Below are 14,947 nucleotides of genomic sequence, written 5' to 3' on the forward strand. Positions count from 1 at the left end.
TCCATTAGAATTAAATGAGATTTATCAGCAGTAAATATACAGATGATCTTCCACCCCTTCAAATTAACATTTAATTTCTTGCCTCAGAAATCAAATGCACATTAACCAGCATTCATGAATATATAATAAATGTAAGCAAAACACAAGACGTTCCAATCACTTATGTTTAACCTTAATGGTTGAATAGTGCCCACCAATAGCCTCACATAGCTCCTGATTCATAACTGAGCTGCATAAGTACAAGATTTTAGACCTTTCTACTGTTGTTTCCCAAAAGAAGATGACATGCTGTATTTTTTAATATAGGAACCCATACAACCAGGGAAATCTGAATCCCCCAGACGCCCCAGAAGTGCTAAAAACTGCAATGGGATTTCAATACTTGTGGTGCTCTGTTTACTACTTCAGGAGTGTTTCTACTCTCACATCCATCAGCAGACATCACAGCAACCAGTAGCACTTAGTGAGCTTTAGAGATGCTGCAGATGCACACACAGTCAGTGGACGGCTCTGCCTGTAGCAAACATCGGTGAGATTCCACCTAATGCATAAAAAAAAAGTCAGTTGTGCAGCTGAGATGTGTTTTTATCTGATAAAAGGACACGTCTTGCTGTTTATTTGTGATACTGATACATTGCTTTCAAAGCCAACAGGTACAGCAGACCACAGGACTCTTTAAATAAACACAAAAAGCAGACAGTCATGACAATGTGTTGCTCTTCCTCAGAAGAAAACACAACCTGATGTCACAAGTTCGCTGCAAGAATTTACACAAACCCTTAGAACACGTGATACATAAAGACTGTTATTACTCGGTAACAACATTTAGATGCACGATTAAAACTCAGATTGGTGTGCTCGAATTTCACAAAGACAAAGATGCAACACCTCATAAAGCAAACAGCAGCTCTTCAGTCACTGCAAGAAGTGTGTCTTGGCAGTCCAGATACACTTACCGCAGACACACTGCAGTAAGTGTATCTGGACTGCCAAGAACGGTTTTCCACATTAGCGCTGCTAATACCAGGATGTAGTAAAAGAAAAATAAGGCTTTCATAAATGCACATCTTTATCTTCTAGCAGATGTGAGAATTGAAACAACAGTTAAGTGCACAAGTGGCAAACAGAGCTCCAGCAGAACAAGGAGCAGCTGCTTATGGAAGTTACTGAAAACAATTTTAAGGAAAAGGGTCAAAAATCAATAACTGAAGTTCAATATTTACTGGTGCCTCCAGATGCATATGCTTTAAAGTCTGTCACTTGTAGCCCACATTTAGTTATTTATTTATTTGGTTATTTATTTTATTATTTCCGGGTCAATTGTCAATTGTTTTCCGAATGTCCACCCAATTCACCTGGCGAGCCAGACCAAAGACCTGGTAGGAGAAAATCATCACCCACTTACCTACCGGACGACTGTTGTGACTGATAAAGACAACACATGTGCACAATTTTCTTCTCCTTTTTAAAGATTATATATATAATCATTGTTGTTGGGACTCCATTATTTTTTTCTTTATTTCGAATGGTGTATTGGGTGTTTTTGCTATTTATGTTGTGATGAATTTTTCTTTTGTTAATATATTTCATATTCAACCGGCACTACAGCTTCCTGTGTTCATTCACAATCCAGGCTCCGTCAAGGAACTAGGTCTCTGTTGTTGCAGTCATATAGCCCACATGCGCTACACACTGCACTGACATCATCAACTTAATGCAGTCCACGGCTTAATATTTAACGAGGATAACCAGGCACCTTTGTAATATTGGAAAACTAAACGCCGAATACATTTAGAAGGTCCACATCTGAGTTTATCGAGGTCATAGGATTCTCAACATCTTGCGACTGTTGGAGATTCTTCTTAGAAGAGACTGTGAGAACGATATACGTATGTGGTTGGTTATCCAAGCTGCGTCTCTTTTGACTTTCTGGTCATATGTGCAGAGACAATGGAGGTTTTCTCTGCTGTATTTAAACTATTCTTCTGGTTCGTTTAAGGTGTCGTGAGTCCGTATAGTGACAACTTTGATGCTCACTGATTAAGCTTGATGTAGTTATGCTGTGATCCTGGCTATAGCTGTCCTTGTAATAATGTATAGGGTTCACTGGTTTTGACCATTTGAAAGTGCAAACTTGTAGTCTTGCATAGCCAGACCGTTCTCTGACAGTGATGGTGTGCAATGGTCTGACTGCACCTCATCATTATTCTGCTGTAACAGAATGATAATGAGGTGAATAGTTGAATGTTCCGGCTGTAGTTGAAATACTACAAAGTGCCGTTTCAATTAAACCCAAGTGATCTTTCTGCTTTGGTGTCGGTGCTTTGCTTTTGTGGATTCTATCAACTTGAAACTACATCTTGTCGCTTTAAAGTGATATTTAAATTTCAGCAAATACTAAGTTTACCTCTCCTTTAGCATTGTGCGTCTGTGTTTTCCAATTTTTTTTTTCTGCAGCTCAACTGCTTAAAGTCTGTAGATTCAAGAGTGCCGAGGAGTTTTAAGTGACGTCATATGTTCGTTTTATTTAGTATCGACCTGCTTTAGTCCCTCTCTGAGACTACACTGTGATTAGAAAACGTGGATTTAAAAAGTGAATCATGATGCAGACATTATCCTCTCTATGGGTGACTCCAGTTTATGAAGATACAGACCAAAAACAGACTGACCACTGTGACGTAAAAAATAAAGAAAACTCTGTTGACTCTTTTAGCCACTCTGGTCCAGTACCCGGGCTTCTCCTCGCCTTTCCTGCCGTTGAGAAGCAGAGATGTTGTTTTTTCCATCTCCCTCAGTGCATCCGTAAGTCTATCCAAGGCCTGGAACTCCTCTGTCAATTTGCTGCCGCTGTCCTGCAAAAGAGGTTCAGCAGACTTTTAGTAGACTTTCAGGATTGTGTCTCTGCTCAGTTAAAATGCAGCTTCATTCTAACCTGTTTGGCTGCAGGTACCTGCTCAGGTGGGGTTTCACCGCCAGACACGTTGTAGATAAATGTAGCCTGAGTCCATTTCTGCACATCTGAAAGGAAAGGTTTTAGTATCATATTAAGCTAAAACCACAAGGAAGTCAAAAAAATCAGAGAACCAGCTTCTATCTCCCAGTAAAGTTGTTTCCTTCGTAAGACCAGCCTTGTTTGGCTCTTTAGTCAGAGCTTATTTATATGACTATATGTCATTAAAGATTAATATTCCTCTTCATTAAACAGCTTTTTGATCAAGCGTCTGGTCAGATTCAGTAATGGTCCATAACTAGTGCCTCTTTACTCCTCAGCCTAAACAAGTGGTGCATTAACAGGCTTGTTTGGTCGTTTGATGTCGTCAGCTCAGCAACAGCTTCAGAGGATGAAAGAGTTAAAGAGTCCCAGTTTGAAACAGGAACCTCAATGTTTGTGCTGTTTTAAAGATCAATAGAAATAATGCCAAGTCAATCTTCCCAAGTCCCAGAGCTCTCTACCAACTAAACCAAGGTTCCTTATTGTCTCACCTCAGTTTTTGTCTCTTTTCTTTTGCCAGACAAAATTTCCACTTTTACTACATTTGTTCTTCAAACCGTAAATCGATACTTACATTGTTTTAAGAGACTCTGAACACGGTATCAGGCAGAATAGCTTCATCATAACTATTATGCCCTTCTGCACCTTTACTGCCCTTACAGTGGCATTGGAGAGTTTTTGCTCGGACTTATTTGTCCAAACACCTTCCCAAGAGTGGAAAAAGGCATGTCTCTGGAGTTTTTGTATCATCTACAAGCTCTTGCTGCTAATAAAACTCCAGAGTTTACAAAAATAGTGATCTTGTTCCAATAAATAAGGACCTTAAGAAAAATATCTACGAAAAAGAGCAAAAATATCAGTACCCATAAGACCACAGTGAACTCCTTCAGCATGAGTGCAGCGCCGACACCTTCGAAGGTGTGGACAGTTAAGAACCATGAACTATTGAACAATGTCTTTCGCTGCCACTGCAGGGCTGGCAGAGGTACAAATTATTAAACCAGTAGTCGGCAGCCATGTCAATCAGTAATTAAAGACATGAAATTAACTCAATGAACTCATTTCATGTCTTGATACAGTCGCTGTGAATATGGTTGCGTGCTACAAGCCGTTCCAACAGCGAGCACCAGATGACGTGACCACTCCAATGATTCCCAGCCACGAGGCCACTCGCCTGCAGGGAGAGCTCTAGTCAGTCGGCACGGAAGACTTTCACATTGTGGACCTTTATTAGCTAAACGCCCACAATGCCGGTAGTCCAAGGGACGGCCTCTTCAACGGGAAGAAGCTCTACTTGGTGGCGTAACCAGGTTCCACAGCTGCTTTACATCTCCTGACATGCATGTCCTTCATTTTCTGTGTTACTGGTTAATATGTTTTTAATTGGTTCAATTATTAACGCAATTTATCATTTAACCAATAAGCTTTAACAGCCTTTAACCACTTGTTTATTGCTATGTTCAGCATGGTACTATTGGGTATAACTGGGCATATTTATAATATATATAATGCTTTGTGTATATAGTACTTTGTTTAAATTATTTTTATTTCTAGTATTCTTATTTTTATTCTTATTTGCACTGCTGCTATTGTCGTGTTCTTCCACACAAGTTTCGTTGTACTTCTGCACAATGACAATAAAGTCTCTTTATCTTATCTTTATCTTTATTCTACTAATTTCTCCAGAAGTCTGTTGTGGTACTAATAAGTAACTAGTGTTGTTGGAAGGAGGGTCATTCTGAACTTACAAACAACTGGTGCAACTGGCCTTTAACCTCACCTTCATGGCAGCTGTTGAAGTTGGCTTTGCAGTGTTTGATACAGTCCTCTCTCAGGCTGCCGTCTTGGTCTGTCTCCTTGTCTTGGGATGCAGCGTCTTTCTCCATCAGATACATCACAAAAATGGTCTCCACCAGGCTGAGCAGCATCAGAGCAAAGATCCCAATGCAGTAGATCACTGAGGGGAGCAGGCAGCATAACTAATGACACCAATATGTACTATCTGAGTCTGTATGTGCATCACTATGTGATTTAATACGTAAAAGCAAGACTCTGGGCCTCCTTACCTATAAGTGGGATCATGTTTGATGAGGCAGGCAGGATTTCATTAAGGATAAGTTGTAGCACTGTGAGGGCGAGCAGCACAGTGACTTTGAAGCTGAGCTTCTCGTTGCCGGCGTCTGAAATCATGAAGGAGCTCAAGTCCAGACACAAGAAGAAGAGGACGGGCACCAAGAAGTTGACGATGTAGAGGGCCGACCTCCTCTTCATGGTGATCTGTGAATTTAGATATGAAGTATGTTTTACAACACGATGAGCTGAGAGGCTGCCGTGCAAGAACGAAGCCTTTTCTCCAGAAGGCTCAAGTTTGCTGCTGATCACATGGACAAAGAAAAAGACCTTCTAGAGGAAGTTTCTGTGGTCAGGGAAACAAAAGTTTAGCTATTGAGCTATTTGGCCACAATGGGCAGAAATAATTTTGGAGGAGAGAAGATGAAGCCTTTAACCCCAAGAACACCAAACCTACCATCCAGCATGGTGGTGGCAGCATAATGCCCTGGGGCAGCCAGTGCAGCTGGTGCTTTACACAAAGTAAGTGGAATAATGAAGGAGGAGGATTACCTACCTACATCTATGAAAGAACCACAAATGCATGATTGATGATGAAGAAGGACGCATGGTGTTCAATGACTCCGTCAGAGAAAACTCAGAGGTATAGGAGTCATTGGGAACTGCCATGGTACACATGGTCCTTACAAGTGTTCATCAACTTCTGTTTCATGACTGTACTTACTTGTCGATGTGTTTCTAGTTATACACTGCAGTTCATTTTAAGTTCAGTCAGCTTAGAAATGTATGTTCACCCGTTGAAAATGAGCGTTAGCTGCACTTTCAACACTGAGTTATTTAAAAGTCATCTTGTCAGAAGTGTAAAATTAGTTAAATTACTTTACCTTGAGAAAACAAGTTCAGAGTATTAAGTTAAATCAAGTAGCCACAAAGAAAGTGACGTCAGACAGACTCTCTTCAGTCAGTTTTTCTTCACTTAACTTTGAGGACTTACAGCCTCAGTTGTCGAAGCCATTTATGACCATAAACTAAAGACACACAGCAGGTTTTAACCATCAAACTACAACAAACAAGAGTCTCTGGGGAGTTTAACTGCCTAACAATGCATCCTGGGAAGTCTGTCTATTAGTTTCTTATAAACTTAATTTCATGAGTTGAGTGACCTCTCAGCTGTTCATTCATTCAGCTCATCATTTTAAGTCAAACAGTTAAAGGAACTTGTGTTTTTAAGTTCTGGAAACAAAACATTTTAAGTTTTAGTAGCTGGATTTGATTTGACTGGACTAAATTCTATTTTTACAGTGTACATACGGTGTAAACGATGATGTCTTGGTCGACTAATTCAGTGCCGTTGATGGCGGTGACAGTCAGATTGATGAAGAGCCACTCGTACTGAGTCCTCATCAGGTCACGAGACCACTCTGTGGCCTCTGAAGAGTTGTCACTGGCCTGGAGTCGAATGTCCTTGACTGAGGTGGACATTAAAAAAAAGTACTGTGAGGTTGTTTTAGGTAGCGAGGAGGAAATGAACCACAGGTGGCACATAAAGCCCAAAAGACTCAATCAGTCACCCAATGTTAATGACAAATACACCAAATGTACCCAACAAATGATGCATTCAGTTGCCTTGAAGCACATCTTTAGGAAATGGCTGTCTACAGCGATGTCCAGCACCAGACAAACAGCAAACTGCACAGCATGATTAAACCCCCCTCACACATACACGCCATAAACAACACGCTCTTACTGGTGAATGTGAAGGATTTGAAGGAGAGGTTGCACTTCTGAATGTCGAAGGGGAATTTGTAAACGCGCATCCTGCAGGTGCTGACCAGCACCAGGTCATTGTGGTACTCAACAAAACCTTTATCGTTCATGGTGATGTAAAGAGTGGCAGGAGCTTTGTCCTTCTCGATCCTGCGTGAAAGCACAGAGAGAAGATGTTTTAAAAACTAGAGAACACAGGTATGACTCTGTGTGCTTTTATGCAGCTGCTTTGGCACTGAATGGAAATTTGTCTAAAATATCTGATCCACTTAAACAGTTCAGGTGTGTCATAATTTAAAATGTAAAACTAAATCTGTCTGTGCAAGAAAAGTTGTGGGAAAAAAGCAATAAACTGAACTGGAGGATAAATAAACAGTGAAAATTACTGAGATGGCAATTTTCAGGAAGTCTGTTTTGTTCTCTGTGCAGCACCGATGTTGATAAGCAGGTGTGTTTTTATACCTGCTATGGATTTACCTTAAGAATCCAAACTGGCCCATTCAACAAGAACTGCAGCAAGTGTTAACATTCAGTCTTTAAAGCTAATCTGAGATGTGCATCAGTTTGTAAGCAGTCTCCAGTATTAATTAATTCTGTAGCTGTTAAGATGCTGCAGAGTCAGTGTCTGTGTGACCTCTGTTCAGGGTTCAATAGAATCATCATGTAGACCATCACATAATCAGTCTGAATACAAATCAGCTTAACAGACATGCACTTCTCAAACCGCACAAATAAGTTAAAAACAATGGTAAAGAGTCAAATACAGCAGGAAAAAAAAAATCAAGATAAAGCATCATGAGATGGTATGGGCTTCAGATCTGAAACACCCCACAAGTTTCGGTTTTAGAAACCAGAAGATAAAAAGACACTGGTGCTGTGAGGGCGGCCATGCAGAGCCAATCAGACTCACATTTCCTCAATAGTGAGATCTGGTTTCCACAGAGTCTCAGCCGGAAGAGAAACATTATCGATTCCACAGAACTGATTTGGGTCCCAGGAAATGTACTCGTTGTGCCACCTCTGCAGAGGAAACAGGAAGTGGCAAACAGCAAATAAAAGGGTAGGTGAGTAATAAAGTGGGACACGTTAAAAGGGCTCATAGAAAAGGCTTCTTAAATAAACAATAACATTTGAGTTTTCCAAGATAGGGAAGCTATATCTAGAAAGCCCGTCTACCGGCAGAACTCACCATGACGGTCCAAACGTAAGGAATGAATTTCTGGTCTTTCTCAACCTGTAAAGAAAGTAAATACGAGTAATACTGGAATTTTCTTTTGAATTGCCCTTTGAAAAGCAGGCAAATGAAGCTTCAATAACTCACCACATCGAGGATGGCAAAGAGCAGAACCTCCAGCGCCACCCGCGTGGAGCGTTTGTGGTTTTTAACGGGTCGGGTCATGGAGTACAGCTCGTTGGTTTTGGTCATTTTTAAGTGGTTTAAAACATCCTGATAACTGCAGTTCTGCTCAGAGTGCATCCCGTCTGCTGCAAAAACACCAAAACACGTTAGGATAGAAACAGTTCCCAAAAGATGACGACGCTCTCATTTTTTCTGTATTTAGAACTTTAGTCATGGTGTTCATCCAGATGTCAATTACTGTAAATGCGCCGATAATTTATCAGAAACTACATCAGTCTTTGTGGGTCCGTTATGTCTGAATTCATAATGCAACCACCAGCTCACAAATATCCAGAGATTGTGGTCACAGAAAAGCCATTATGAGACGGGCGTCAGCAGGACTGAAGGGTTTTAGCTCATCAGTGATTTTTTATTTTTTTTCCCCCCAAGAGCAGTTTTTAATTTAAGTTTAAATTGGACTCAAATATTTAGATAGAGCACATTAAGCTAGAGAACAATAAGATATTTGACCTTTATTACCCCTGAAATTCAGATTTATCATCAGTTAAAGCCTTGACAGGAGGAACATGCAGACAAATTTATAAAACTGTATAATGAATATTCAGGTCAAGTACTAATGCATGACTCATGATGATTTAATGCATGAATTAAATGCATCATAAACTTTTGTTGCTCATTGTAAATGAATGACTGTGAGTCTTCTTGGTTATTTGACACTTATTTGATAATCAGTTACAGAATGTTAAATCACTGTTACTTTAATTAACATACAATCAAATTAGCATTTATTAAAGCTTCTCTGGAAGAACACTAATCTCGTTAGGGAAATGCCTTATATCTATGGATTTAAAACCTTTTTAGGGCCATCAGCTATTCCTTTATAATAAAGTATGTCTCATTTTAAAAAGTACATTTTGTTTAACACATGGGCTGCACGGTGGCTCACAGCTCCAAGGTCGCCGGTTCGCATCCCGGTAAGGACACTCAGGATCTTTCTGCGTGGAGTCTCCATGTTCTCCCCGTGCAGCGTGGGTTCTCTCCGGGTTCTCCGGCTTCCTCCCACAAGGTCCAGAAACATGTTGAGGTTAATTGGTGATTCTAAATTGTCTGTAGGTGTGAATGTGAGTGTGCTTGGTTGTCTGTCTCTAAGTGTAGCCCTGTGATAGACTGGTGACCTGTCCAGGTGAACCTGCCTGATAGACTCCAGCCACCCGCGACCCTAGTGAGGATTAAGGTGTAGAGATGGTGGATGGATGGATGGATGTTTAACACATGCAGACTGCTGTATAAGCTTGTCACTGGCTGCTCCTGTCAGCTGGTTCTCTCCTCTCCTTCTGCTGTATGTTACTGTCGTCACAATCCACCTCCCTACAGGAAGTAACATCAACACCTGGGCAGCAGCCTACCACACTAAAAACTTCATGCAGTGAGGCAGCCCTGCTAGTTTTTTTCTCGGTGGATGTTAATGCAAATGTTAGCGCACAATAACTCCACTATTTTGAGGGATACAGACTGAATCCTGAGTTCATCAGTAGGTAATGATGAACTACAATTAGCTAAAACTTACTGTAAGAGACATTCTGTAAAGAGTCGCTCAGAAATTAGCAGTGTGACTCACCACATGCGGATTGCAGGTATAAGCCTGCTTTTGGCCATGCATGTCAATCCTCCAGGCAGCAACCAACTGCACCAAAAATGTAAAGTTTGGCCAGAAATGCTGATCATGCATTAAGGTGGCCCTGCTTGTGAAGTCAGTGAATTAGCTATTTGAATGGCAGCTTTCGCCTCCCTTCATGCAAGAGTTCCACCAAGACAGTTCATTGTCACTGTTTTGAGGGGACACCATCACTGCATCCTGGGCTTAGCACCGTGCAAGATTTGTTTAAAGAAATACACCAGAGCTTTTTCCTCCCCATAGCAGAAGGATAGGAAGGTGCAATTGGACCATATTGCACAGCACTGTGTCAGCACTACAGAATATACAAGACTTGTGGTGTATTTTGATATATTCATGTATTAAAGCCCCTTTTCAGTTCATGAATTAATCCCTAGAAACTCTTGTGTATTTACATAATGCTGTGAATGCAGAAGGAACAGCATGTGTCTATGTCATCCTTTAAGAATCTCTTAGCTATAGCTGCTCGCTAAATCAAATTGACTGCGATAAGCTTTTTTCCTTCAACTTTTTGGACAATATTGCATCAAATTGAGAGTTTGTGATTCAACCAGGCCTCTAAAACACAGGCCTGATTGGATATTTACATCTTCTACACCTTTCAGCTCCGAAAAGGGTGTTATTCGAGATGTACAGGAGCTGAAGAAAAGTTTGGAATTCACCCAAGAAAAAAAGAGTCAAGAGCGGGATTCTTGGAGGTTGAAACAAAGATGAAGTCATCTGAAAGCTGCAAGAAGAACTCAAAGCAGGACCTGGAGGGAATGTTTACCAAAGTGTACTACCTTGAAAATCAGTGCAAGAAGACAAACATCCTGATTGATGGGATTGCAGATGAGAAAGGACAAAGTTGGAACGAATCAGAGAAGAAGGTTCGACATGTGCTCTCAAGTAACCTGAAGCTACATGTCATTGATACGGATACTGGGTGAGCACAGAGAATCGGTCGCTACCAGGAGGGTGGAAAGCCAAGGGAAAGGGAAATTATATGAAGACAGAGCATCCGTTCCAAAGACTTTTCTGAAGCTGTGCAGATGAGAAGGAGGGAGTTGCTGCCTGAGTTGAGAGGCGATAGAGCCAGCCTGATGTAACTGGTAATCATGCCTAAGACTGGTCGACCTCACACCCTGACGTTTAGGTTGAATTTTTAACAATTTGTGCTCATATAGTATTCTGTTTGTTTCACCACACACCCAGTCTAATTGCCTTCAAATACTACGATCCACAACGAAAATGAGTTTTACCGAGGAAGAGGGCTCTTTAAACTAACGATCCTGAACCAATGATGTGAGATAATCACGTAGAGACGGTCACATAATCATTAGTTCGCAGTGAGCAACAAGACATTCATGATACATTAAAACCAGGCAGGAGTTGAGCATCACGTAGAATTTGTACACATGACAAACGGCAGAAACAAAGCAGAGCAACTGTGAAAAACCAGCACAGCTTTCCACTATGAGCCAAAGAGAATAATAAGTGCAGAATTTCAGGGATTGTATTTTACTCCACTTACCTGAGAGGAAGAGCAGGAAGAAGAAGCCTGCGAGCATCATGGCTGTGAGCATCCCTGTCGTCTCCGTGCTGTCTGGAGATGTTTCCTGCTGTTCTTATATCACCGGAAGAGGGCAGGGCGAATGTAACAGCCAACCTCTTTTTCCCTTTTCTAATTAAAGAAAAAAAAACAAAACACATGAAACAAAGCTGCCAGGAACTATCAGCACACACACACACCACACAGCCATCAGCAGGCCAGTTAGCTCTTATCAAACCAAAAGCTGCTCACTTCCCACTTCCGCTATCGATGTTGTTTGTTTTTCAAAGTGGATAAATATAGGAGTTGCATCATGAAGTACGTCAAATGTAAATAGATTACACATCAGATGGACGTGTAGTAAATATGCAACTAACTGCAGATGCGACTCATCACAGTGCAAAGCTTTCCCATCCTCTCCAGGGAATATTTTCATTTTTTGCCACAGAAATTGACTGTGCATTAATTGATGCAAACAAATGTTTTTTGTTTTTTTTTGTACAACACCTAACACTGAGTCTAAGTGCTTCTACAAAAGCAACCATGCTTCTCTGTGGTCGTTCTCTTTCCCATCCCAAAACAACCGACCAAAGTGAAGATCTACGAATCCTCTGTTTATGCGTCTGCATGTGGACGTCAATAACTGGGTTTTAGGTTTCAAAACATCACTGCCTGCGACTAAATATGATCTTTACATCACATATGCGACCTGTGTTTACATTTGGAAACAGCGTGGACGCCCTCAGAACTGTGTTGTGTCTGGTCCAGACCCAGATACCGCTCCATGTACAAGAACACAGGCGAAGGACGATGTTAAGGACGGTTATTTTCTGCCTCCTTGCCATTCCACATCCGAGGCATGTTTTCCATCAAAGACTCCGACTCCAGTTTTGGGTCAGACCGGGACTCACTGCCAGCTGGTGGGAGAACTTTGAGATGGAAATCGTGCTCCTGGAAGAATGGCGTGACAATTTCCGTACGTCCTGGTTGTTGCTCACGTAGAATATGAATGTGCTTAAAAACACACTAATGCAGTGAGGTGTGGATGAATTCTTTTCTAAAAACGAGGTGGTGTGTACGGAAGTTTTTTTCTAGACGGAGGGGGCAGGATATTTGGTTTTACAAAAACCCAGCTACGTGTGGACCAGGCCTTAGTAGAGGGGAAAAAGGAGCACCTATTTATCAGATTGGTTTTCATCCTATGGACCCTCTGGAACCCTCAGGTCTTTTGTTTATGGGGTGTTTTTACATGTTTTTTATAGCCTTTTCATTACTTGTGCTCTATAAAACACTTTGAACCACATGAAAAGTGCTTCACAAATCAAGTCTGGTTTATCGATTGAGAAAGCACTTTTGGCTATCCTAACCGGGCCTTCATTTAGTCAGCAAAAATGTCCAGAAACAAAACAAAACATCATCAAACAGAGACCCAACAACACTCTGATACAAAAGCTGGCTCACCCAAAGGGTAAAACATCCAAACACAAGTGAGGCTGTACATATATATTCCAATGCAGAGAGGAGTGCACAGATCTAAAGAGACTAAACAAAGCTCAGTACAACCAGCTCCTCAGGACAAGACTCATCAGTCCACCTGCATCAAAAAGATGAGCTGAACTCCTTTAAGGACAGCAACGTTCATGTTCTGGACAGAGAAGACAGACGGTTTGAGAGGAGTGACCAGTCGCCTCCGAACAGAGAAGAAAGTCTACAGCGTCACTTATCAGGTACTTACATCCAGTCACATTTTGATGTGTTACTAGCCATGTGGTTTTGATCGAAAATAAATTCATGTGACTTCAAGCTAGTCAGTTACAACTGAGGAAGCCTCTTGGATGAAAGGTGAAACGTCTTCAAGAACCAAAAAGAAGTCTACTTGCCTTCTACTAAAACTCAGAATTACCATCACCTTGGTGGCATTAAATGACAACATTTAAAGTTGGATGACTGAACAATCCTTACTCACATTCAGATTCTGAGCTTGACTTATCATGCACTTTAAAACACAGTACTGATGATTCAACCAGAACAATTTAAGCCAACCCAAGCTGCAGAAGTCACCGAACACTGTGCAGAAAATGGAAGCAATTGGGAAAGGCAGCTCTGCTTACCAATACTGGGAGTGTTTCTACTCTCACATCCAACCTGCAGCGTTCATCACAGCAAACAGTAAGACTTTGTGAGCTTTGAAAAGTCAGTGGATGACATCGTCTACAGCACACGAGTTAAAGAAGCTCCAACTTCTGCTCAACAGGCCGTGAAGAGGTTCAGTTGTGCAGCCATACGTATGAAATGTGTGGTGGTGGTGGAACCCTGGCAAGGTGGTGACAACCCAAAGACGAGTGTGTGTGTTTCTGAGTAGAAATGTGACTTTTTGTTTATTTGAGAGTCTGATACATGCTTCAAAGCACATAAGGTCACAGAACTCAACAAAACACAAAGAGCAGACATTAAGTACAATGATTTCCACTTCTTCAGAAGAAAACACACCTTGATATATCAAACATTCCCTGCATAGATCTGCATAATCTGTTAGAGTACATGTTATATACTACTATGTAGACACGGTTAAATCCACAATTAGAGATCATGTTAGAGTGCTATAATTTCACAAAGACTAGTGTTCATACTGTGCATAAGTTACACTGAGTCCAATAAACAACAGCATTCAGTCCTTGTAAGATACTTTTCCACTTTGTTAAATCCAGGAACAAAGCATCATCTCATCTTCCACCAAAGCAAGATGTGTGAAACAAAACTAACATGTAGTTGTGACAGATCATAAATTCAACCTTCTTCATACCTGGAACTTTACAATCCAGTGTTCAGACTCGCCTCACGCTGGGATTGGCCAGCCGTGTGGAGGCGAGAGAGGAGTTGAACAGGTGTTGTGATGTTTCAGGTGAGTTTCCAGGAAATGAATGTAATGCAGACGTGTGTTAAGAGCTTGTGTAAACAGTGACCAACACAGATAGTACAGGAGATTTTCAAGTGATGCTATTTGTCTAAAGTATGTTTTACATCATTTTTTTTTTAGCATCACCTTTTTTTAGCCCACTTCCCTGCAAACCTCCTGAAACTAAATTGTGATTTCCGGGTTGAGAACGATGACTCCAGCAAGCCATAACTAAGAAATGATTAATCATTTTCTCTTTCCGCAGCAATGATCATCTGCACTGTTCCATTTTACAAAGATAAAAACTAAAAACAGACCGACCACTGTGACATAGAAAATCAAGAAAACCCTGTCGACTCTTTTAGCCACTCTGGTCCAGTAGCCCGGCTCGTCCTTCTTGTCTTTTCTGCCGTCGAGGAGCAGACGTAATGTTTTCTCCAAATCTCTCAGCGCGTCCGAAAGCTTCTCCAAGCTTTGGTGCTCTTCTGTCAATTTGTTGACCTGCAAAAGCGGTTTGCAAGGAGTGAAATGTTTTGAACCGTTGCTTTAGCATTTTGAAGCTCATTGGAATAAGAATTAAAGAGCAGCTTGACTCGAACCTCTTTAGCAGCAGAAAGCAGCTCAGATGAAGTTTCACCAGCAGGCGCTTCGTAGAT

At 41.2% G+C, this 14,947-nt stretch overlaps 2 protein-coding genes across 2 annotated transcripts in view; both read right to left on the minus strand.

Moving 5' to 3' along the window:
• Nucleotides 1-2,905: 2,905 nt before the first annotated feature.
• On the minus strand, nucleotides 2,906-11,430 carry LOC103367833 (5-hydroxytryptamine receptor 3A-like). The gene is made up of 9 exons (XM_008295986.1): nucleotides 11,378-11,430; nucleotides 8,151-8,314; nucleotides 8,019-8,063; nucleotides 7,740-7,849; nucleotides 6,810-6,979; nucleotides 6,374-6,531; nucleotides 5,059-5,269; nucleotides 4,773-4,949; nucleotides 2,906-3,018 (listed from the first exon to the last, which is right to left on the minus strand). Exons 1-9 carry the CDS (start codon nucleotides 11,427-11,429, stop codon nucleotides 2,906-2,908), a joined length of 1,200 nt encoding a protein of 399 aa, XP_008294208.1. The 5' UTR covers nucleotide 11,430.
• A 3,107-nt stretch (nucleotides 11,431-14,537) lies between these two features.
• Nucleotides 14,538-14,947, minus strand: part of LOC103367834 (5-hydroxytryptamine receptor 3A-like) — a 6,898-nt gene continuing 6,488 nt past the window's right edge. The window contains exon 9 of the mRNA XM_008295987.1: nucleotides 14,538-14,792. Coding sequence (XP_008294209.1) covers nucleotides 14,538-14,792 — 255 coding nt within the window. The remainder of the gene's footprint in view (nucleotides 14,793-14,947) is intronic.

The sequence above is a fragment of the Stegastes partitus genome, unplaced genomic scaffold (assembly GCF_000690725.1).
Source record: "Stegastes partitus isolate 25-593 unplaced genomic scaffold, Stegastes_partitus-1.0.2 Scaffold1092, whole genome shotgun sequence".
Lineage (NCBI taxonomy): Eukaryota > Metazoa > Chordata > Actinopteri > Pomacentridae > Stegastes > Stegastes partitus.

Bases quoted from the DNA above. Each gene is read 5' to 3' on its own strand.
- LOC103367833 (XM_008295986.1), bottom strand. From the start codon at position 11,429: ATGCTCACAGCCATGATGCTCGCAGGCTTCTTCTTCCTGCTCTTCCTC. The intron at 6,980-7,739 runs GTGAGTCTGATT...GCTTTCACGCAG, and splicing joins GATCTCACTATTGAGGAAAT to GATCGAGAAGGACAAAGCTC. The intron at 6,532-6,809 runs GTAAGAGCGTGT...TGTCCACCTCAG, and splicing joins CAAATCCTTCACATTCACCA to TCAAGGACATTCGACTCCAG.